The following is a 24498-nucleotide window of genomic DNA, read 5'->3' as shown; positions in this document are numbered from 1 at the left end:
ATTTAATGTTGTTAACGCCGTTTATTTTAAGATTTTCTCTATATAAAAAAAAATTATAAATAATATATTAAATATATATATTATTTATATATAGTCGAGATTAGTCCTGATCGAACCGATCCGAACTCTTAGAACCGATAACTAACCCGCACAATGTTGGTCTAGGAATTTTAGTATCAATAACCGACTCAATCTCCCTAGGAACCGGATCAAGACAAGCAGGGTTGAGCTGGTCCAGGGTCTGTTCAGGGTTGACCCTAGACCAATGCTCACCCCTACATATCTCCTGTGAGGATTTTATTTAGCGGACTTGATTGGGGTAAATCTTCTTTTTTGCTAATGTTTCGTGTTTCCAATTATAAGATAACTAAATATTATTTGAAGACGAGTAAATTACCAAACCTCTCCAGTAATGTTAACTTATGGAGTACCAAGTCATTGACGTTTATTAACCGGCTAACGCCGGTAAAAGGATCAAGGTTGAGCACCCGGCTCATCTTGGCACAGTATTTCAGAAGCTAAATCAAAAACAGAACATAGAATTAAAAGAACAGTCGACAGATACAAATTCCAGAACATCTGGACCTCAAAAAACCACATTTGATATTTTTCCAAAACTCGGGGTCAAAATTGCCATTATGCACAAGACACTTCGTTTGCTATATAAGTTAGGGCTCCTCTGAAGTAGCTCCATACAAGAAAGTAATGGAAAATCCTAGGCAAAACTGCTGATCCATCTCAGGATCTTCATATCGTTCTCTCCCGTCTATCTCATGAAATTGGCTCTATATGCCTCTGTGAAACCTAGAATCCTATAATATTTTCTTTTGGTTAGATAAATATACTTAAATGGCATCCTCCACTCGCTAGCTTCTACTATCGACCATAATCAATTAACAGAAAGCAAATACACTCTTCTCTGACGTCATCATCCTCTTCGCAGCGGTGGAACCGACAATTCTCTCCAGCTGAATATAATCACCACAAAGAATTAGAATAAGTCAGCAAATCTAAAGCACATTGCACATAATGCAATATCCTTACACTAAATATGACACAAGAATCATCTCAAGAACATACTGCCTTTCCAGTTCACCAAAAGTACTGATTTTTTAACAGTTTTAAGTTAAGTACTATTAGGGAATAGTTAAAACGTCACTGATCTCAAAGAACTAGTATTGACAGGAAGCTTGGACCTTGACTCAACTGCAAGAAGTGAAACCTTTTTTATTTGGCCATAAGAAGTGAAATCCTTGAGAGTATGAAACTTTAGCCATGATATGAACCTCTTAAGCCACCACTAAGCTTACCAATGTAAAAATATCCGCAAGAAGTGTAAGAAGTGAAATCAAAACAAGCAACACTAGAAAAAATTATAAACCATTCCTCAACGTATTATCTCACAGAAAAGTAAAATGAAGGACAGAATAGGAACAGCACATTACCCGGAGCTGATCAAAACGAGAAAAAAGCACTGTGCATGTCAAGCCATGAGAACCCTCAAGCATATTTACAATCTGTAATCAGAAAATAAAAAATCCCAGCAGAAAAAACTAATGAGAATCATTAAAGAAAACATATCTTGAGCTTGCATCCATGGCATGCAAATGATACCCAATATCAGACAATGATCAAATGCTAGGGGAAAAAAGAAGCAGCATGGAAAACAAGTGTCTACCTCTGGATAGAACTCCTTCCTCTCAGGCAAAGAATAGATTATTAAATTTTGCATGCCTCGGATCTGTGGGCGAAAAGATAGAAGAATTATTCAACAGTATGCATCAACAAAATGAAAGTATCGAAAGAGAGACCATGAATGAGGTCTCAGAATGTAATCATCAGAAGTTCTATAAACCGGCAAGAAGAATGATGTAAACATGTAATTGTCACTTAAAAGGTCATTGTATGTCCCCCAAACATTAGTTATGTAGATTTAAGTATAGAAGAGAATTTTTCAATCCACTTGCAATTCTTTTGGCTCTCTTGAGAAAGTTTTTGGCAAAAAGGGCATCAAATGGGCCTGCCCAATGTATTATATCAGTAATTGCAGCTTTTGGCAAAAAACAATGAATATATCAGTAATTGCTGTTGGTGCATTCCTTTTAACCAAAAACTTGCCGTGTTTATTTTAAATGTTTTCTAGCATATTGTGTTATTATGAGCAGCAATGCAGTAACTGCACCACCCCCCCCCAAGTTTCTTTGTAGAATCCTCTTCTTACGATCAGATGCATCTCCCACTCACAATATGAAGAATCATTTGAAATGCATTGAAGGCATTCTACCCGAATAAGACCTAGATTATTTATCAAGCCACAATCGTTTTAGTAGATAAACACAGGAAATCCAAGTAAGAGAAGACAAGTATAGTAGCAATGGCTTGTACCAAAATCTGTTAGGATACATCCCACAAGTCACAAGGTACTTTCAGATTTTCGCACAATTCTCTGGTTAGGTTATTCAGATGGATTTGTCGTTGACTTCTGTCACCTTGACATGGTATGGTACATTCATTTGCAACTCTGTATGTATATAGGCATGAAGAACTGCATGCACATGCTCAAGGACATGCGTGTATAGGCAACTATGAACAAGTATATGTATATTTGTTAGTATATATAGACTGCAGACAGATGAGGAAAGACATCTACACATTGACTTCATGAACCAAGTTTTGCGAGACTAACCAAACCCACCGGTCTAACAGTCAGTCCAGGAACCAGGTCCAAGCCTATTTCAACTTGATTATTTAGGTCTACTCCACATCGCTTGTTGATGGGGTTTATATAGATTAACGTCTCCCTCCACCCAATACCTTAAGCTTTTAGGTTGAATATTCTAACATAGTATGAGAGCCGGGTTCGCCCTAGATTTATCTCACATGAGGCTCCCCATTCATTGATTCCACATGCTGTTCTCGATCCATCTCGACATGTGAGAAAGGGTGTGAAAGAATATCCCACAATGCTTACTTACGGGGTCAACATAGGCCTTATATACACGTGTTATCCCTCCACCTAAAAGCCTTAACTTTAAGATCAGACATTCTTACAGGGTCATTTGAGGTCAAGAACTCGGATTGGACAAATGTTGACATTTAACTAGTCAAATGTAATCAATCAAAAAATTCAAATGGCATGCAATATTTTGATTGGTAAAACATGTCTGCAAGCTTGAGTTGAAGGGCTCAAGCATTGTGCACACATGTGGGCAGAGAACTCCATCATCCACCACATATATCGTTTGCTTTATAACTTAAAAGTATTTATCAATTCCACATACAAAACCCAAGCTAAGGTTTAAGCCACAAGTGGGTCAGGGGTCAGCTATATGAATCCTTTTACACTATTGCATTTGATTTTGTACTAAGTCTTTTGCAAGCTCAATTCTCTATCGATTCCATGTGCTTTGACAAATTGCGAAGGAACAAAGTGTTAGGGTGCAGACCCTAGTCCTCAAGGATGGAAGAGAGCGAGCTCTTACATCGTATCTTGATGCTATGGTAGATTGCACATTTTCCAATATGTACTAAAGTAAATTTTTTTATGACACCAGCAACTGCAAAGCAGCATAAAAAAGGCTAACTCATATCGTAATCAGTTGGCATATTAGTTGGGTTCTGAAAAGATGAAACCAAATTAACTCATCATTAATATAAAATGTATGTCAACTCAAGACTAAATGAAAATGCCTTACAAACCAAAAACTAGATGGGCGCATGAATCTATCAAGTCCAACAAGAATGCAAATTGAACTAAATGACATTTTGAAATTCATATGACCAAGTTCCAAAAGGTGAGAGATTTTTTTTTTTTTTTTTTTTTTGGGGGGGAGGAAGTAATTACAGCATCAAGAAAATGAGCGTCTGATCATGTCATCAATTTCAAAGAAATAGTAACAACTGGTTAACATAAGCTGGATTTGAAATTGCATGTATCCTTTTAATGAAGTTGAAATGTTGGGCCAGATTCACATGAAGAGTCAAGTACCAGGTCTTTCTCCGATTATAATGCCGACTTTACATTCATATTGGACCCAAATACATCGCCTATTCTGGCTTAAAAGTGGGTTTTATTGACTCGTGAAAAGTCCCATGTGGGTTTCTATGGACACCTCATTTTTAAATATACAACATGAATGAAAGGGCATGTGTCATATAACCTTATATCTGTGGTAAAAGTGAGCTCTCTCGGTGTACAGCATGATCTTCCTTTTACCTTCGAAGAACCAAACTCGTGAACGAGAAATATCACTCTGCTTTGTGTACCTAAAGTAAGAAAAAATTCAAGCACATATTTCAAATGAATGCACAAAACTCATTTTCAAATTTGATGCCTTCTAACTCAGAAAAGGCAAAATGGTAGGACATAGATGATCATTATGACATAGTAGAAAGGTCCTTACTCCCCCAGTAGGCAGAAAGAAGCATTTTGCGACTTCAAAAAGTTCCGAATTCGAACAAACTCAAAGTAGGAACTGATAAAAAGCATGATCCCACCCTGCATAAAAACAGTCATCAGGTTCGAAAAAGAGGGAATCAAATTTTTTTTTTTAATAAAACAGGTTTAGTGCTGCTACAAAAATTACAGTTAAAAACATGCTATCTTAAAAGATCATGAAAGTCCTATTCCTTTTTTGCCACAAAAGATCATCTGAGTTAAAGAGCAAAATGAATGTGATGGAAAAGAATATACTCTAACTATAAAGTGGTCCAGATATACAAAAAAGGAAGTTTTCTTTGTCCTAAAGAAGGTTTTGCCCCTCGAGAAAATCCTATCTTAAGAGGTCATCTAAGTCTTTTCATCTTTTGCCATGAGAGGTCATCTAAGTTGGAGAGGAAAAACGTGAGGATAAAAAACATCCCCTGATAAAAGAGAACTGTCATCAGGTACAAGAAAGAGGAGACTGATTTTGACCTAAAGTAGGTTTAGTGGCCCCTACAAACATTAAAATCAAAAACATGCTTTCTCAAAAGGTCATTAATGTCTTTTTCTGGCTTTGCATTCTTGTCAGGAAATTAATATGAGTTGGAGAGGAAACTGAATCTGAGGAAAAATATAATACTCTGATAATGGAAAAAGGTCATCAGAAACCTTATACTACAAATAAGTTAATCATATTAAACACACAAACAGAGCAGCAGAGATTTTGCGTCCAGAGAATATACCATATTGTATAGTCAACATATCCAGTACAAGCATCAAGAAATCTATTGCATATACCACATGGAAGATCTATTTATTGTGAAGAAATCTATAAAAAAACCTAGAAAACTTCACAGCAAAGCCTACAAACTATGCAACATGACACAGTCTATGTGTGCATGCGTGCGTGTGCTCGTGTGCGCGTGTGTTTTAAGGGTTGGGTTGGATGATGGATGTCTGGATCCCTGTCACTTATCTATGCTAATTCCAGTCAACATACCTGTATTGAATCTTTAATTTTTGGGAAAACCTGCACCAAGAAACTGAACTTAGAATATGAGAAAAACAAGTTTATAAGTGACTTGAAAAGGCATCCCAATAAATAATGCAAATTAATAAATTTCTGTATAGAAGCATCTCTACCCCAAAGGTAACAATCTGAAAACCAATCACAAATGAAGGTGGAAAGGAGTTGATTAAGCAGACTCCTTAATTTCACAAAACAATTGAAAGGTAGACAAGCATCCATAGATTTTCCCAGCATGAACCTATGGAGGTTGACTTTTCAGTCATTATTTTAGTTTCTCTCTACTTGTTGATTGCTCAAATATGGGTCATTCAGTCCACTTGTTTGCACTTATGCCTCATTCATTTCAATCATGAAATAAGCACTTTCATGATTCTTCAATATTCTTCATCATATATTTCCATGGGACATGGTTACACACCTGTTTCAAATTTACTTTTCCAACTATATATTAATTATCCTCAAATACATCCATACTTGGTGCTGTCCTCTTCAATTGATTTGGTGAAAATTCATCATAAAGCACACATTCAAAAGTGAAAGTTCATTAGTTAGATTGTAGAGCGCACAAAGGTCTTAAATTAAACAATTACACGATTTCACTTGTAAACTCAGCCAATTTGCCATACAATTAGAGAGACCTAACACTCAGAGTCTAAGCAAAATAGAAATCAATCGAACAACACAGGGTCGAGAGACAAATATCAGCAAGTAAAAATAAAAGGAAACCCATAGATTATTGTATAAAAATCCCGAGAAATTTAACCAAAAAATAAACTTGAAGTATCACAAACATTTATGGATATGCAGCTTTATTGAAACATCACAAAATTTAATGTGACTTTCGATGGTGCACTAAAATAATCTTCAAACACCGAGCTTGGTGGCTAGGCATTGCGAAGCAACTTTATGGGCCATTTTGGAAAGGAACATTCAGAAGATCATAGGTTAAATGGAAAGATTATGCAATTTTAAAGCGGTAGAAGATAGAATAGGAATCTCAGATGAAACTTGAATACAGAGATGGACGTAAAACAAATTAATAAAACAAATGATACCAAAATAAAATATTATGGATCAACATAAACTTTGCCCAAAAGACGGAATCAGAGCAGCAAGAGAAAGGCCAAAGCAATATTCAACCAACATAACACAAGGACAAACAACCACTCGGCAAATGGCATTGCTGTACAAAACAATCGATGCAAAATGCACATATAAACTGATGCATACAAGGGACAGACTGACGTGGCCTAAGTTACTCGGTTTACTAGATTTCCTGGATGAAATAAACACAACAGCATGCAAAACAGCAAAATAACCACACCCATACTTTCTTAGTAAAATATTCAAGCCGTGCATCATCAGCTTCTGCTATTGAGTCAGCATCGAATCGTTCATAGATCTGCAAGCAACGAAGAAACTTTAATATAAGAGAAAGAAGCCCACCTAAACCAATGAAAGAAAAAAGATGAAATGTTGTTAACTGATAAATAAAATAAGCAAAAATCAAAAACTATATCTAAAAAAGAAAGGCTATCACGAAGTTTGGACAGAGCCAATATTTTATGTAACATTGCTTCTCATGAAGACTCTTAGGTCAGCCAACTATTAATTATCTGAAACTTTGTCCTAAAACAAAAACTTTTAACTCTGACAAGCAGCTAACAGCAAGAGTAAACTAGTAACAACTAATGCCACGGCACTCATCAATCAAATTTGCAATTAACATGGTAAAAGTCAAGACAAATATTCTCATGACCGCATTAATTGACTTGGCTATCAAAAAACCATTTGGTTAGGATTTTAGTGATCGCAAGAGAAAGGAGAGAGGAAACACAAAGGGCAACGTCTTTACTCAATTTTTTTGTGCAAATACATCTTTACTTGACTAAATTTAATATTACATGGAGGCTCTCTTTGTAGCGCATATATACACAAAGTCCACTTAATACCCAAATCCCTAGCTTATTTGATATTTAACAATGGAAATAAAATAAAATAAAATCAACAGAATACGACAGTATTTTACGGTAATCAGAACTCCTGACATTTCATATCTACTGTGCATTAGGTCATTTTTTAACAGCATGTATTTGGAATTCATGGGAAAGAGCCACTTAATTATGTCCAATAACAGTAGCTACAAAATTAATTGGTCATCTGAAGGCTCCTGTTGTATATTGACCAGTATGGGTCACTTCCTCTATACTACATGAACGGACCATAAAAACGAATCTTTAGGATTGAAGAACGAAATGTATGGAAGGACTATAAAAGGAATTTCTCAGATTGCATGACGAAGTCTACCCTGCAAACAGAAATGTCCTACCAAGTACAAACACAATCATCTTAATGTAAGAGAGGTGAATCTGAATGCACATTACAAACAATAATCAGTATAGCAAAGTCATTTACTTGACGTGCTTGGATTAACACTTTAGGCAGAATTCCTTTGTACTCGCAGATCAACTTCACCTGCACAAGTTAATACATATCAGAAAATTAATTAGTCATTGAGAGCCAGAGCAGACTCTTTGGTTAAGATTGACCAAAACATCTGAGAGCATTGGAAATTTCTCTCCATCCACACTAAGCACGCTAAAAGATTCAAAAACAAATGAAAGGCTCTCACACATTATCGTCATAAGAAGACTAGAAATAGATCGGCCTTCTTTTTAATATGAGATCTTTAAAAGAAAAACTCCAATCTGGCCCTATGTCACCTACTTTGCTACTCATGATGGCTCATCAAAGATCTGGCCCCAACTCACCCCCCATTTATTACTTTTAATATTCAAATTTTTCTTAATTTTAATCTCTGAAACACAATATTGAACATTGCAACACCAGGTAAAAACAAAGACTACCTGTTCTCAATGTTTATTCAGATACCATAGCATAACTAGTCACTCATTAAAAATTTGATTTGCTCAAGTACAAAAATTTAAACTTGTGTATAAAATGAGTGCGGAAGACATAAGATAGTATTGTTGGATGTATGATCACTGTAATAAAAAGAGGACTATAAATGAACTACCCTGAGAAAAGTAAGTGTTTCCCCAATCGAAGATAAGATGATAGAAGCTCCTTTGAGATGGTGTGGTCATGTTAAAACAAAGACATTCGAATGCTCCAGTAACAAGAGGTGAGCAAGAGATGAAAACACTGTTAAAAAGGGCAAGGGAAGGCCTGGAAGGACGTGGACAAGAAGATGAGCAAATACACAGAGCATTTAAAGCTTAAGGAGGATCTACTATAGGATCGAACATTCGTATGATATTATTCATATAGCCGACTTTGCTTAGATGAACAAGACTTGGTTTATTATTGTTGTTTCTCTTATAGCTGATTATGTTTTAGCACTCACATGTTTGGAGCTGGAAGTGTAGTATTGCTTGATGCCGAATCTTGCACAATAAGAAACAAATTCATGGCTATGACACACACAACCCATTACACAATATCTGTGTCACCCCGCTTCTCACCATTCGTTAAGTTACTGTATGTGAATTTGACTAGATTTAATTTCTTGGTGCACAATTATATATTCAATATTTGCATATTGTTTAAAAGAGTAGATATTAAGAAACATTTATGAAAACGGACAAAAAGTGGTGGAGAAAATATAAGCAGGTCATTGATGGAGATAGAGAAATGAAAACAAACAAAATTCAAGCTTTTTAACAATATTCTATGAGTAAAGCTATTGAAAATTTGCACTTCCACTTAAACCCCAGAGCAAGAGGATATTGCCCATTCAGAGAAATTTGTGTCTCAAAAGATATCAGTATGTCTGCTCCAAGAATAAGTAGAATGAAAGACACAGGGCACCTTAAAAAACTGCATTCATCTCACATCCCTTCTAGCACCAGAATATACATGGTCCACATACATAGCATCAAATTAAATGGTGTAAACATAGCAAAGGCCATGAATGCTCTGATTAGCACCTTAAAGGTTTCCTAAGAAAGAAAATCTACTTACCTTTCCCTCATAATTAAGGCAGTGTTGATTGAACAGAGAATTCATATCTGCAAAAGTAGTATCGTCAGGTTAGATTACCTAATATAATTTATTCAAGAGTTAGCTACTCCTCACCCTGTACATCTGAAACCCAAGATGAGTGACAGCAATTTTATAGCCCCCAAACCCCACCGCCCCAAAAAAAAGAGCAAAACACAAAAGACCAAGTGAATTTAAACCATAAGGTAATAAGCATACAAGAACATATTCACACACAAGAACTCAACATCTGTATGCTGCTTTGTGCACAGTGAATGCAGAAGGCCATGTGAACCAAGTACAGGAAAATGTGATGAAGAAACCTAACTGTGATAACGATAGGGCTAGAGCTACATAACACATCCTTCATTGTTTCAAAGTTGTTCTTTTCCGGAAATTAATCCTATAAAACTTACTCGAATGGAAACAATTTGTATGTATCTTCTACCTCGTATTTTTCACAAAGACTTGCCTACTGTGATGTTTGTGGAAGTAGACATCTGACAGGGTGAAAATAAGGAATTTGGGTTGGACATACCTGGATTCAAAAAATAACCAAGTACTATTGACTGACGGTAGAACCTTGCATATCCATCCAAGTACCTAGAAAAGAAATATACGAATATCTCATTTAGGCTGATTAAATGAAAGAAAGAAGAAACAATAAGACTTCACAATAAGTACTGCATAGCTTACCACTGCCTCATGCGCATAACATCCATGCCATGCTGCTTTGAGGGTAAGCAGTTCAACTGCTCCACCACAGTATTTACATGTGACCAATTCTGGAAATTTAAAGCCAGCATCGGTCAAGAAGAAATATATTCACTGAAATCTAAAGATTTTTCTGGAATGCAAGACATATCATAAGCAAGAAAGCAGATGCCCGCCATACCTGCATGGCAATGACATCCGCATGATCTATGATCAGGATCTGCAGAGTAAAACATCCTCACTCATTTAGCAGAGAAAAACTGTACTACCCTCCAAAACAAGAATTAAGTTAACCCCTGACAAATATGCAATATAGAATGTGTAAAATGAATAACCTCTATAGATGACAGGTAGTCAACATCTTTCTCCTTCTCTCTCTCAGCCTCCCCAATTTTCTGTCATTCACAGTTCCAATGTCAATCGCATGGTTTATTAAAAGCAAGAAACTTTATTATTAGCTCAATCATTGACATTAAAAATTCCATAAGAAATGAACTTTCAATCTAAAGAACAAATGATATTTTTAAAAAATAGACTTTCTCTACAGCTGCCAACCTTGCCCGGCCAATCAGCTGTTCCCCTCAACGTGTTGTACTTTATTAAGTGAAATTCTCGACAACAATAATGTAAAAGGTCTCATGAAAGCACGGGCTCTTAGATGTGTATCTCTGTAGACAATATATCCTAATTGAACAATCCTCTTCCAATCTGAGCTGTTCTAAAATTGCAATAACTTCTTTTCTAGTGATGATAAGAGCTAGCCAAAAGAAACTGTGCATGTAGATTCTGAATATACATGAACGGATCAAAAAGAAAGAATAAATAGTACCCCAAAAAATAAGGAAAATCAGAGCAATCCCATAAATGTTTTAAAGCTACAAAAACAACAATCTAATGATCCTTCAAAAGATCTTTTTGTTGCATTCACTGCAGACACACCACATATGACAAAAAGGAGCAGCCTTCCCAGATTTTCTTGAATAAGGGGAACAAGAAGGGAATTTCCAGCACTGAAATAATTGCAAAGAGTATCTCCACATGACCCTACCCTGTTAAGAGTGGTGCTTCCATAAACCCTACCACATGCACTTCCATAAGTCATTCATCTTTGCCTTATGTGCTTCCATAATTCTAACACATGCACTCCCCCATTCGCATAGATATACACCCTTCACCATGGATCAAATATGGCAATCATCACCCTCCTCACACGCTTTCACCATATCCAAACTCCACTGCCATTTTGCAAGCAAAGCTTTATTGAAGAATACCAATGATTTAATGCCCATTACTGACCAACTAATCTACGACTTTCCAATTGATCAAATGATATCTCAGGTTATCATCGCAAAGAAACTTGTTTTAAGTGGACAAGAGAAGTCAAAATTGCAAAGGTAACAGTAGATGCCAGATAAATTGAATAAAAGAAACTTACATAAATTGGAAAGCAAAAGAGATTATTTGTTTATTTTTGCCAACGAAAAGCAACATAATTTTCGAGTGGCTTATTATGGTTCTCACACTAACCCTCTAAAAGCTCAATTTCAGAGCTTCTTTAGAATTCCATGCAATAAGGAACCAAGTATCGAGTCTTGCTTGACTCTCATGGAAGGGAAGATGCTTTAGGGTGTTGAGTTCATCAAACACTTTAATGATAAGAATTGTGGTTGTAGTGGAATTCTTCCAAGTGATAGAGAAAGCAAAGGTGAATCTTGACTGCTCTGATTCTCCAAATGATCACCAACTAAAAAAATGAAGTTTAGAGAGTCACTATAAAGGTCCACCAGCAATTATGTCCTCTGATGGAGGACGAAGAACAGATGATTTTCGTTGGAGACTAAAATCACAACAAAAGCTTCAGCTCATAGCCAGCTCCATCACTTTAAGATCATAAAGTAAAATCTGCCTTCTTATTTAATATGCTTGCTGGTGTGCGACTTCATTGTCGATCAAAAAGAGTGTGGAGTGATGAAAAAGGAAAATGTAATTCTTCCCAACAACTTAATAATCCTTAAGCATAAGAAATATTTGCTTACTGTAATCAAACCGAGAGGAGAAGCTACAATCATGTCTGATGTGTAAAAGTCACTGTACAGCTTTATGCTTTTCCTGTAGTAAGTATAAAATAGGAAGATTAGTACTAACAGAATAGATTTCCTCTTCAAAGGTAAAGAGAATTTCACTATGAGGCACCAAAGGCATGCCAACTCATTCAAATAAAGAGCCCAAAGCCAAAAAAAGAGCTAAAAGCCATTAAAAAAAAAAAACTAATTTGCAAGACCAGGAATCCACAATGTTAATCACAGCATTTACATCCAAGAGTAAACCCCCTCATTTGAAAAGTTAACCAATTTTTCATTAAGTTCCTTAATGAAAGTTTCTTCCCCCACAAAGGCCCTAATGTTTCACTCTTTCCAAATCAACACAAAACCAGATAGAGGAACAGAGGATCTTCAACCTATGCCATAAGTAGAACGAAAATCATTAACGGTAACGTTCTGTTTTGCTTGAACAGAAGGCATTCTAAATAGACACAGTTTAGTTAGCAGTTGAGCATGACTTAGGAGCACCTGCTTACTGGAATCTTATGTGAAGTTCTTTATTAAATAAACTGTTGAATTAACCGCAAAATACACAACCCTGCCAAATCTACAAAACAAAAGATGGCCTATACAACCACCCTGCTTAAGAGGGATCCTATTGTCTGTCATAGGTTGGAACGGGAAGATAATCCTAGGAGGCTGAATAATTATCAAGCCCCAACTCAATGTTTAAATGACTAAAAATGGTGTTCTAGAATAGTCTTACATATTTTCACATTTTAATTTATTTGATATCAGCAACAGTGTCACTCTTTATGTTTGGAAAAGATCATGAAGAAATTTTTTCTGGCAAATAGGGTTTCCTCATCTGAAACAACAGGAACATAATTAATAACATCAGCACCATTGGGTTGCCCTGGTTGCTGAGCGTTCTCCTGAGAGCTGGATGTTAGGTATTTGATTCCTGCCCAGAGGATTTACACCAGTAAAGTTTGTCCAGTTCAAGGTAAGGGTACAACCTAAAGGCCCCAAGTTAAACTGACCAGTATGAGTTGCAGAATGGCTCTTCCTTCAGAAGGTTCTCAGTAAGAAAAAGAAATAAATAAATGACATCAAAACCACAATTGCTGTAATTGTTACATTCTGCGATACTTCTTTTGTTCTCTTGGCTTGGATACATTCTGATATTCTTTCTTTCATGATTTTGTAAAAAGCGTCACAAAATCCACCTTATAGTCATCAAATCACAATCTTTCACTGGAAAACTCTTTCATATAATTTTTTTTTTCTTTTGGTAAGTATCTTTCATATAATTTTTCTACTTTATGTTAAAGAATAAACAACAGAGAAGTATAATAAGTAAAATCAACAATGATCACAGTAATAGAAAATGCATGGAACTTCAAAAGAAATGGCACTAAAGGAAAAATTATATACCTAGTAAATTTAATTCCAACCATAAAGTGATCATCAGGATTTCCATCAAACAGTGCATGAAAGTCGGTAGGTTTCGAAGACTTCTGACCAGAGCCATGGACATCCTGAAACACCTCATTGTCCTCATTGTCATGAGCCTCTCCAGCACCAAAATCGTCAGAGAACCGTCCCAAGTACTCTACATTAACCTGGGACAATCCATGCTTCCATTATTCAAACAAAACGTGACAGAGGTTTTCATTTAAAGGGGGGTAAAAAGGCCTTGAATTAACTCTTCCATTTTCCAAAAACTTTAACAACACAGTGCCACTAAGGGTATGCCAACCCTAAGCTATGTAAAGCATTACACACTTAGGCACATGGAAGAAGTATGGAGATGAGGAGCCCTCCTTGTCTAGCACATGGTATGAGTAAGGTCTCCTTCTGTAAATCATTTGGTTGAGGCAAGATAATGACTCATATGCTAGACGCCAAGGTAAAACAGTCCTATTTCGTGGAAAAACACAAAATTTTTAAATATGATAGGTTCGTAACCCCTCACTGTGGTTGAGTCAACATCCTACAGAAGGCTGGGCAAGGGCTGCACAGTCCTTGCCTTAGCTCACCAGGGTCACATCAGGCCTTGACCGGCCCAGGTGAGGGTGGCATGACCCTGGTCATGGACTGACATGATTCAACAAGGCAGCAATGTTCACTGAATGGACCACCAGTTAATTTTCTCTTTAGTTTCTTTAATTTTCAAAGTTCCACCAGTTAAGTTTTTATGATGTGGCTCCCCATCAGCCAATACATGGTGCCAGGTTAGCCCTGATTCACCACAGTAATTTGACAGCACTCTTTTTTTTTTTTTGGTGAAAGTAAGAGATATATTGGGGAAAGGTCAAACTGTACAACCAATCGGCTTCAAAAACTTACACTCAAGATGGACATGCCCATTATGAGTGGAAGGAAGCCGAGGAAAAAACCCAAGAGGCAACCGAGAACAGCCAAAAAACGAAAAGCAGACCGACAACCAGAAACGACCTAGCAAGACGCCTAGCCAGCCGATCCACAATCAGTGGACAGCACTCTTAATTGCTGAAGTAATGGAAACTATATTTGATACAGGTTTTGAAGTTTGGGATATTTGTTACCAAAACCACTAAGGTAGAGATTTTCTGGACATTTGCTCTTTGTTTTTTTTTACCCGTTTCCCCTCAAAAGAGACCTTAATTTTATCTTTTTCCTCATCACTCTGCCGTACTTCACGTGCATTTCCTCCTATTTCTTTCTATGTATTTATGGCATTGTACAGATTTTGCCCTTTGTTTTTGGTATGAATTTTTGCCCATTTTAAATGTTCACTCAACTAATATCTTTCTGTTTGATTGCTTTCCTTGTTGTTCCAACTTCTTTTATTTGGGTAGCCACTAAACATTTGGACTAGCAAGATACCAATGCAAATGCAGCAAGACATTAATAATAAAAGCATTATTATTATTACCATCAAGAAAAAGTAAAAGTGCTATAGAATAAGTGATATTAAGGAAGAAACATATATAATAAAGTTATTATAACGTTATTTTTTATTATTTATATTTAAGCGACAGCACAACCACCATTAAAAGATCTGCTGACTCCATGACAGGGTGTAATGTACTCATAGCAAATTCCAACTCCACTCTTTTCAATAAAATACATAAAATGACAAATACAACTCATAGTTCCTCTTATTCAAATTGCGAAAGAAAAGAGACAGGAGGGGAGCCAAATAGTTCTTGTATGATGATACATCAGACTCAAACTCTTTAATTCTGTTTATGATGAGAATTATCCAAAGAAACAAAAATCAAAATGACAATTGCAGTGCACTGCAGGAAACAATAATAGAACATTCCGAACTTGAATAAAAAGTAGAACCATGTACATTTTCATAAGTGTCTATTGTCATTGTTAAGAACTTCAATGATTCTCTTTTTCCTTTCAACTTGGTACATTACTATGGAAAAATTTATAGAGAATTAAAATGCCAAATTATGATGAACACGTCATAATCATGTCTAGGATAATACCGTGAACTCGTAAGAGGGTAACAATCTTTAGATCTTAATTCAAAAATAGATATTTTGATTTTTTGGCAAATGGTTTGAATTTTCATCACTTATAAGATACAATGCCACAAAATCAGCTCTAGAATTTTCAACACTAGGTCAACACCTTTAAGAAACAAACTTAAATTGTACCTTGTGATTTGAAGGTGTCAGCTGTATTAGCCTCTTAACAACTCGAAATGCAATGTTACGAAGTGGCAAAAGAATCAAAACCTGAAAAGCATTAAGAAAAAGCAAATCAACCAAGTTAGAAACCTAACATAAGGACAAAGTAAATGTGAGATGGACAACAAAGTTTTCTTTTCTTAAAGGCAAAGAAAACAGAACTGGATTCATCAGCTCATCAAAACCAAGACAGAAAGGAAACGAACAAACTAATCATTTATTCAAAGGGCAAAGAAACACGCATAATTAGCTATGCACAATGCAACATGTGTGATTTCTCTCTCACGAGCTTCCAAGATTAAGGACAGAATTTTCAGCTACAAACTCAAGATTCAGGTTGGATATAGTAGTTTGGTGGATCTGGAAATGCATATCAAAGATATTTTGAATGGTTTGGGGAAAAGATTCTTATTTAATGAAACAGTTATTTTGCTCAAGCCATTGTAAGCAGCAAGGACAGTCATAAAATATAGCAAGTACCTATAAACTGCACTATCTCAAATGAAACAGAATATTATATTACTACCAACTCATTTTAAGCATCACCATGAAAAGTGAGAAAAAATAGAAGGTACATTTCGACAATAATTCCAGAAATCATCAAAATTCATAAGAACTTGCATTACATTAGCTGGACGCTGCACACAGTGAAAGAAAGCCAGAGAGACAGACAGAGATGCAGAAATTCAAATACAAGTAGGGTGGTACAATTAAGGGGTTATGAGCAACTTGTAGCAAGAGGTGCAGGAACACCCAATAGTTAATTCCCCAACAGCACTTGTGTCCAACTCATTTGCTTATCCCAAGATAATTAAAAAAATCCTAAATTGCCTCCTTAGTACAATGAACCTTCAAAACTAGTCTCAAGACCCAAACCCACAATAAAACATCAGTTTTGAAGTGCACTCTTGCAAAAGCCTAAGTAGAAGTCCTTAGTAGTAAATTCACAATACATAGCATTACTACTAGGAGCTATCACTAAAGACAGTCAAAGTGACTAAAGGTCATATACAAAAAAACCACACCCAACTAAAATGAAATGTACACGTTTGGTGACTGGATTACCAACTTTTTGATCTAGAAATTACTCAACTAGATCTGGAACACGCAAAGCAGAAGTGGCATTTGTCAGTATACCTTGGGACGAGTGAAGCCATGATCAAGGAATTCACCACCAGAAAGTATTTCATCCTTTGCCGTTTCTTGGTGTTTGGCCATCTTCGTGTCATTTCGAGTCACAAGATCTCTTGTTCTGAATATGTGATTCAACTGTCAAACACATCCCACAAACTGTTAAGGTTATAATACTACAAAAGACTTAAGAAGGAAAAGAGACCAATTTCTCAACAAAAGAAAACCAAAAGGTCGAGTACGGGAAAGGTAGGCACGCACAGAATGCATGATGTATGCGTCTATGGTACTTGAGTCTTCTCCATGGCCCTTGTGATAAAAGGGCCTCTTGCTGCAGTTCAGTATATCTCGATAGCTGTTGCCTAAAATATAAAAGTAGTTTGAGTATTTCAAATTAGCATAGTTAGTCCACTGGTGATGAAAATTCATTGAAGACGAAAGCCTGGTACATTCAAGTACACACAGGCAAACAACACAATATACTGTTATAACTGAAAAACAAAGAACAAGAGATGACAAAGGAGAAGGAGAAAGAACTAAGGAGACAGTGTGATTGCTTATCATATCGCCACACAAAACCAAACCCAATAAAGGGTTTTGCTGGGTTTTTAATTGAACCAGCAACTCAAACATGCTGAGGCAATCAGACAACTTACCCATCAATACCAAGGATTTTAGGTCACCAATCAACCTCAACTTTACAACAAACAGATTGGTGGTGACTTTTGGATATAAAGGCAAAAAAATTTATTCCAGGGAGAATTTTAGGATTTTGAGAAATTTTGGGGGCACAAGAAGGGGGTAAGCTAATCATCTTCATTTTTAACCAATTAGTACCACCCACATAAACTCATAATAAAGAATGTACAAACAAAAGAATAAACAATGTATAGTTTTAAACAAGAAATGCAAATACAAGTAGAGAATATTGCAGTAACGAAATCCAGAGTAAAATTGGCACAAAACGCCAGATTAGAATGCAGACAACCACCAAGCACATCCCCTGCCTTCTCTTCTTCCACTGGCGTGGGATGCTATATTGAAGGAACTGACCAAAGAAAAAAGGGCATGGAAGGAACTGCCCACAGGAAAACAAAGTATTGAAAGAAAAAGAGACAGACAAACATGGAGGAATTATAAAAAATTCAATTATTATAATAAATCCAGAAAAACAGTGAAAAAGAGCTTCAGGATCCCAACTTACAGAGGGAGAAGAACAATCTTTCTTTTGACGTATGAAAATCACTGCCTCCAGACGTTTCATAGATGTTTAACCAGTGTTTATACAAGCTTGGCTTCAAACCATACCCAGATTTTGGGTTGTCATCCTACAGAACAAAGTTTATATTAGGTTATGTATTAATTTGCAAAGAAAGTGCATATAAGCAACATCCAAATGCCTTAAAAATTTATTAAAGTTCAGATACCCAGAAAATGTATGTATATAAATGACACAATACATTAGAAGAAGAAAGTAGAGTTAAAAATAAACTAATAACCACACCACCAAAGCTCATGCAACTAGATGTCACTTGAGATGTGATCCTCAAATGACCTCTCAAATGTGCCTTTTTGGGTTCAATTCTCTGTTTGGGAAATCTGAAGCTAACTATAGCTATTAGGCAAAGCTGTCTCTCATCAAAAAGCAATTAACGATAAAAGATATAAGGTTTGCAATCAACTCCTTTTTATCCCCTGCACTTCTTTGCTACTAATGCCATTTACCTCCATGCAGAATATTAGCAAAGAAGGTCTAAAATAGTAGGCATTTCAACAAGACTTTTAAAAAGATAAATTGGTGGTTAGAACTCTCAGAAATAAGAAAAAAAGTGCGGGTCATACAACAAACATACCTTCATAAAGCACTCTCCAGTTCCTACCCACTTGCAGTTTTCAGCAGCAGACACCTCCCATTTATATTTCCATCTTTTTTCTGACAATTCATCAATCTCTCCTTTTGATATCTGATGACCCAAGTGCATAGCATATGAACTGTACCCAAAAAGAAATTCAAGGTCAATGAACAAACTAGGTCAGAAATAACAACAAAAGGGGGTCAAAACAAAATGAGCATGAATAAGTCCGGTAGAGATTACAGTAGGCCAACATGTACAGCATCATCTTCTAGAGAACATTAAGTTAGTCAGATTTGACATATCCACAAAATGAACTCTCCTTACAACAGCTGCTGATAAGTCAGTTTCAGATACTTAGGCCAGTTGGGAATGGATTTTGATCATTTAATTGCAGCTTTTTTGGTTTAGCTGTGGCTTTCAGCACTTGACTGTAGCCTCGACTTCTGCTCAAGTAAGTGTCTTTCTTTCATGAGCAACTAGAGCTTATTTTGAAGACACTTTAATTTGAAAAACTTAAACTCTAAAGATAGAGAGATATTTGACTTTTTGTGAACCATCTTAAACATTTTCGTATATCACAGTTTTTTTTGGGACCCACAATTATAAGAAGGGACTTTAGAGCTTCTTGGCTTCTGGCTTTAAGCGAAGATTGACAAACTAACACCACCTTCACAAAGAGCCTATTCTCTCTTTATCCCAACGAAATTAATTTGTAAGCCAGCAAAACTTTTATAGGTTAAAATCTTGTTAAATAAAACCATTTTGTTATAAATATTGAGTGACTCAAATAACTTTCACCTTCAAAAAGAGCCTGTTCTTTTTCACCCTTAAACAAATTATTTTGTAATCCAGCCAAACTTTTATAGGTTGAATCAGAAATAAATTCCCTAATATAATCTTGTTAAATAAAACCATTGTGTTAAAGATGCTGAGTGATTCAAATAACTTTCACTAATCTTTTCCTCTCCTTCTCAAGGAAAATCTGGGAAAGTCTGCCTCAGCTGGTAGCTGGTTACACAAAAAGTACAGGAAAGTCCACAACAGGCCATGGGATGTTGCAGCATATGAAATACCAAAATTACAGCCAAGTATCCTAACTATTAAAACATCAAAAATAGAAAAAAAATATTTGAAAAGCTATATCAGTAGGCACTAAAGAAAAACTATTTTTGGGAGATCTGTCAAATTGGGTACCTCAAGGTCTAATCATTTAATGGTACTGTGGTACCTCAAATAAAATTATAAGAAGTACGAGCAAGTCTGGTCTTCTTCTCCCCTACGTAGTTTGTGTCTTACATCACCTTTGATTGCTTGCAAGACCTAAATTGGAGAAATGTTCTCCAAACTAAGAATTGTCTGAATCCTGCCCAGACGATAGAGTTCTAAGATAGCTCCACGATATTGGTATCCTGTTCTTTCTATGAGTGCTGACTGATATTATATTTTAGAATATCCCGTAATCGAATGCACACTGATATACACAACTAAAGCAACAGGAGGCTAGCACAACTGCAACCTTCACTTTTCAAAGACTCTTCTTCTCTCCCTCTTCCCACTAAACCACAACTTCAACCAATCATGTGCATGCAGCAGCCCGCAACATGGCAGAATCTTAATATTCAAATAAACATATTTCACAAATAGGAAGCTCAAATTCATTACATGATATTGCACCTGGGTTTCAAGATTAAAGCTGAAATAGATGATCTTCACGCAGATAAGTGAGCAAGCATTAATCCGTGGTTTTGAAGAAATGAGAAGTCAATGTGACAAGCCTCAATTACCCTATAACATGTGACTTATATAAAGTAATGCTCACTAATGAAACTGTGCAATGTACATGCATGTTACCACCATTTTTACAGAAAAGAATCATTATATGAGGCCAAGGGATGCCTTCCCAGTACAAGTAATCGAAATTGATGTGACCACTTATAAGTCCCACTAAATAAAATACAGCCAAATAAAGATAATCAGATATTGAATAGAGGCTTTTTTGTCAACAAACCTCACACAGCCTGATGCCTCAACGGCAGCATTAGAATGGACATCTAATTCATGCTCTTGCTCAGACTCAGATGTACCTTGATCATTCTCCATTTCAGCATCTTCACCCTCCTCTCCAGCACCAACTACACCAAACTTTTCTAATATACTTCCCCTAGCATCAATCTTAGGGGACTCATCATCAGATCCTACAAGCCAAGCATGAAATACAAATTAAAAGAGGAAAGGTTTCACAAGTCATGCTGGTAAATAATAACTTCACCAGACGTTACATTCCCGATGCCATTCTGTGACAGCTCCATAGCCACAGAAATTGTGATCTCACTTACAATTGCTACAAGTGAGAACTTATGCAAGGACACTAGGGCCATTACATGCTTCTATTTCTACATTTCAAATTTGAATATTTCAACTCTGGTTATGGGGATTTAAATACCATGCTCCTAAAGCATAAAAAGAATTGTAACTATATCAAAGCCATAAAGAATAGAGCTCTGAATTCCTGGTCAAGAGTCAAGAACTACTCTACAGGGTTTGGCACAATCTTAAAGCCCATGCTTTAAACTCCAAAAAGGTTAAAGTAAAATATCCGCATACAAGAAAAATCAAAACCAGGAACTCGTATACAACTTCAAAATCTTTAAGTTAGTTAAGACATGGAATTTCAACATGTGGAACTTTGAAAAATATAAGCAATACTTAAAGTTTAAGTTTTCACCTCTTTCAGAATCATTCAGGCCAGATCCACTAAGAGAATCAGAATCATCATAATCACTTTCTTCACTGTCACTTTTACCTTCTTCTTCTCTCTGTCTGTTCACAGTAAAAGTTTCCAGCACCAGAAACTCTATTAGTATCCAAGAATGACAACTAGACTAGGAACATAAATCAAATGCTATAAATCAACTAAAAGTACGCTTGTATGAAAGATTGTGAACTTTTAGGTCATAGGAAAGCATGAAATGCATTTTGCTTTACGAGTAATGTGTTACCATAGGTGAAAACTCACAATTAAAAAAAGAAAAAAGAAAAAGGGTTGCCACCATATTTTACTTTTCTTTTCTTGAGACCTGTTTAATAAGCACTCTTTCTTTCAAGTCGTTTCCAAAGTAACCTTCTATACTCTTTTTGGCTATTGCTATAGTTTCACCAGAAAGACAAGCTGTTGTGCAGTAAATCTCTAATGGAACTTATTTCACATTACATGAGTGGCAGCAACATTAATCCACAAAAACCTACAGATAAGGATATCTCACCCTGATATAATCACCCATGCACAGTACAATATGATAGTACAACTAGCAATATTGTATGGTGCCCTTAGCAAACTTGTAGTTAGAGCATCTATCTTGCAGTTGACTTCCACCAAGGGAAAGAAAGGAGGAAGGGGGAATAGTACCATTACCTTCTTCTATAAGCATCAGAGAAATATTTGCCGCTAGACCCCAAAGTCACTAACAAATTATTGTAAGCCGAAGGCTCTTTATAAATTGCTTCATCATCGTTATCCACATTAGTGAGTTCTGCAGCAAATGATAGCATCATAATTATACTAAATTTAAAGTAGAATATTCAATTCAATTACAACCCTTTAACTTAAACTTGATTCCAGGCCAACAAGCTGATCCTCAAGGATGCTGGTCCCAAATCTCATGTCAAGCATTATGTTTTTAGATAGAATCATCAAGTAAGGGATATCCTAATAAAGGTAATTTCTACAACTTAAAATCTCATGTGAAGCATGATAATTTCTACTAAGGCTTCATGAGATGACATAGAGGAGTGCTGTAGACATCTAAACAAATCCTTGACATTACTTAATTTAATAATGTTAGAGAAGAAAAGATCAGTAGTTGACTGAAGATTAAGAAGCATTTTATAGAATGAACAATTTGATAATGAACACTTCCGAAAATGTTTATATATACATATTATAGTAATAAAGCTGCATTGACATGCCTGCAGGATCAGGAGATATCCTTTGTGAAATGTGTTCTTCAACCTTATGCTTCTTTCTCACAATCCCACCATCTTCAGATATCTCAAGGGTCTTGGGTTTCTTAAATCCTGCTTTATGAAACAAAGTAAATAAGAATTCACTCCAGCTTCGCTGCAAAGAACTTGACAACCCAAATATAAAAGAAAATCTAAGAAATGTGAATAAAGTAAAAGAGAGTGATTAAAAATGTGAGGCCAAATTTAGACATAAGGGAGAGCCGAAAGGAGAATAATGTAATGCAAACAGGCTAATTGCAATCTACAACTTATCAAACACCTTCTCTTGGATGAGCTGTTGTAGGCAATCAACTTATATAAAATACCAATTTAACCAACTATAAGGCACAGCATGTTAAGCGTAAAAACAAGAAATAGCCAGAGAAATATACCATGCTTCTGACGATTTCTCTTGCCCATAGGGATCAGAAAGACGCCTTCGGTCACTGAGATGCATACAGAGTTTCAGTTGAATTTTACCAACAGCGAACTACTTTTCAAGAAAACAACACATTGGTCATAAACACGGAGTCAGCTTGGCAGTGAAACCACTATAAACCACCACAAACGAGACAAAGAATAACCACAGTGCGACCACGGCAGAAATCAATCAAGAATATTCACTATCAATCCTTGTTGTGTCGAACCAACTGCCACATGTAGAAAGAAGAACTGAACGTGAGTGATCCGCTCTAAAAATAGTCCGCCAGCTCGCCTCGTGTTGAGTAATAGGTCATATTGCCTTAAGACTATATAGAAACAACAAAGATAAGTAACTAAAAACTAAACTAGCCGAGGGAAAAACGAGCCGCACTACTTGCGACTACTGGAGCCACAAGGGCAGGTGAGAGCAGGGCCGGCAACACTCGAGTGCTGCATTGGCGGCAGAAGCGAGAAGGAAATTGGTCGAACAGAGAACAGGCACACAATCCGGGACGGCCACAGGGCGGCCCCGCACAGGGTCCGCGTCTCGCGTGCGAATAATTACTACCGTCCCCCACTCAGCAGACCGTTCAGAGCGAGCATTACATTCGCATCCCCGTCTCCCTAGGGAGGGCAAACAGCGCAGAGAGAGAGAGAGAGGAACCTCAATCTGATGGGAGCGGCGAGCGGCGAGGAGCGGCGAGGAGCGGCGAGGAGCGGCGTGCGGCGAGGAGCGGCGAGGAGCGGCGTGCGGCGAGGAGCGGCGAGGAGCGGCGTGCGGCGAGGAGCGGCGAGGAGCGGCGTGCGGCGAGGAGCGGCGAGGAGCGGCGTGCAGCGAGGAGCGGCGAGGAGCGGCGAGCGGCGAGGAGCGGCGAGCGGCGAGGAGCGGCGAGGAGCGGCGAGGAGCGGCGAGCGGCGCGGCGAGCGGCGAGGAGCGGCGAGCGGCGGCGGCGAGCGAGGAGCGGCGAGCGAGGAGCGGCGAGCGAGGAGCGGCGAGCGGCGAGGAGCGGCGAGCGGCGAGCGAGGAGCGGCGAGCGGCGAGGAGCGGCGAGCGGCGGCGAGCGAGGAGCGGCGAGCGGCGAGGAGCGGCGAGCGGCGAGGAGCGGCGAGGAGCGGCGAGCGGGGAGCGGCGAGGAGCGGCGAGAAGAGGGAAAAGGAAACTTGCACGGGCGGATGACCTGGA

At 37.2% G+C, this 24498-nt stretch overlaps 1 protein-coding gene across 1 annotated transcript; it reads right to left on the bottom strand.

The window, feature by feature from the left end:
- Window positions 1–560: 560 nt before the first annotated feature.
- On the bottom strand, window positions 561–24029 carry LOC104437330 (U3 small nucleolar RNA-associated protein 25). The gene is made up of 26 exons (XM_010050272.3): window positions 23980–24029; window positions 23285–23338; window positions 22857–22964; window positions 22303–22420; window positions 21616–21710; window positions 20899–21085; window positions 18888–19026; window positions 18239–18362; window positions 17296–17396; window positions 17041–17172; window positions 15871–15951; window positions 13649–13836; window positions 12206–12278; window positions 10505–10564; window positions 10351–10389; window positions 10152–10240; window positions 9994–10058; window positions 9438–9484; window positions 7869–7928; window positions 6784–6855; window positions 5424–5453; window positions 4404–4498; window positions 4161–4266; window positions 1679–1741; window positions 1446–1517; window positions 561–968 (listed from the first exon to the last, which is right to left on the bottom strand). The coding sequence occupies exons 2-26, from the start codon at window positions 23310–23312 to the stop codon at window positions 894–896; spliced, it is 2247 nt and encodes a 748-aa protein (XP_010048574.2). The 5' UTR covers window positions 23313–23338; window positions 23980–24029; the 3' UTR covers window positions 561–893.
- Window positions 24030–24498: the final 469 nt, after the last annotated feature.

This window comes from Eucalyptus grandis, chromosome 1 (assembly GCF_016545825.1).
Source record: "Eucalyptus grandis isolate ANBG69807.140 chromosome 1, ASM1654582v1, whole genome shotgun sequence".
Lineage (NCBI taxonomy): Eukaryota > Viridiplantae > Streptophyta > Magnoliopsida > Myrtales > Myrtaceae > Eucalyptus > Eucalyptus grandis.
The sequence above is the reverse complement of the archived record's forward strand: the minus strand, read 5'-3'. Positions and strand labels throughout refer to the sequence as shown.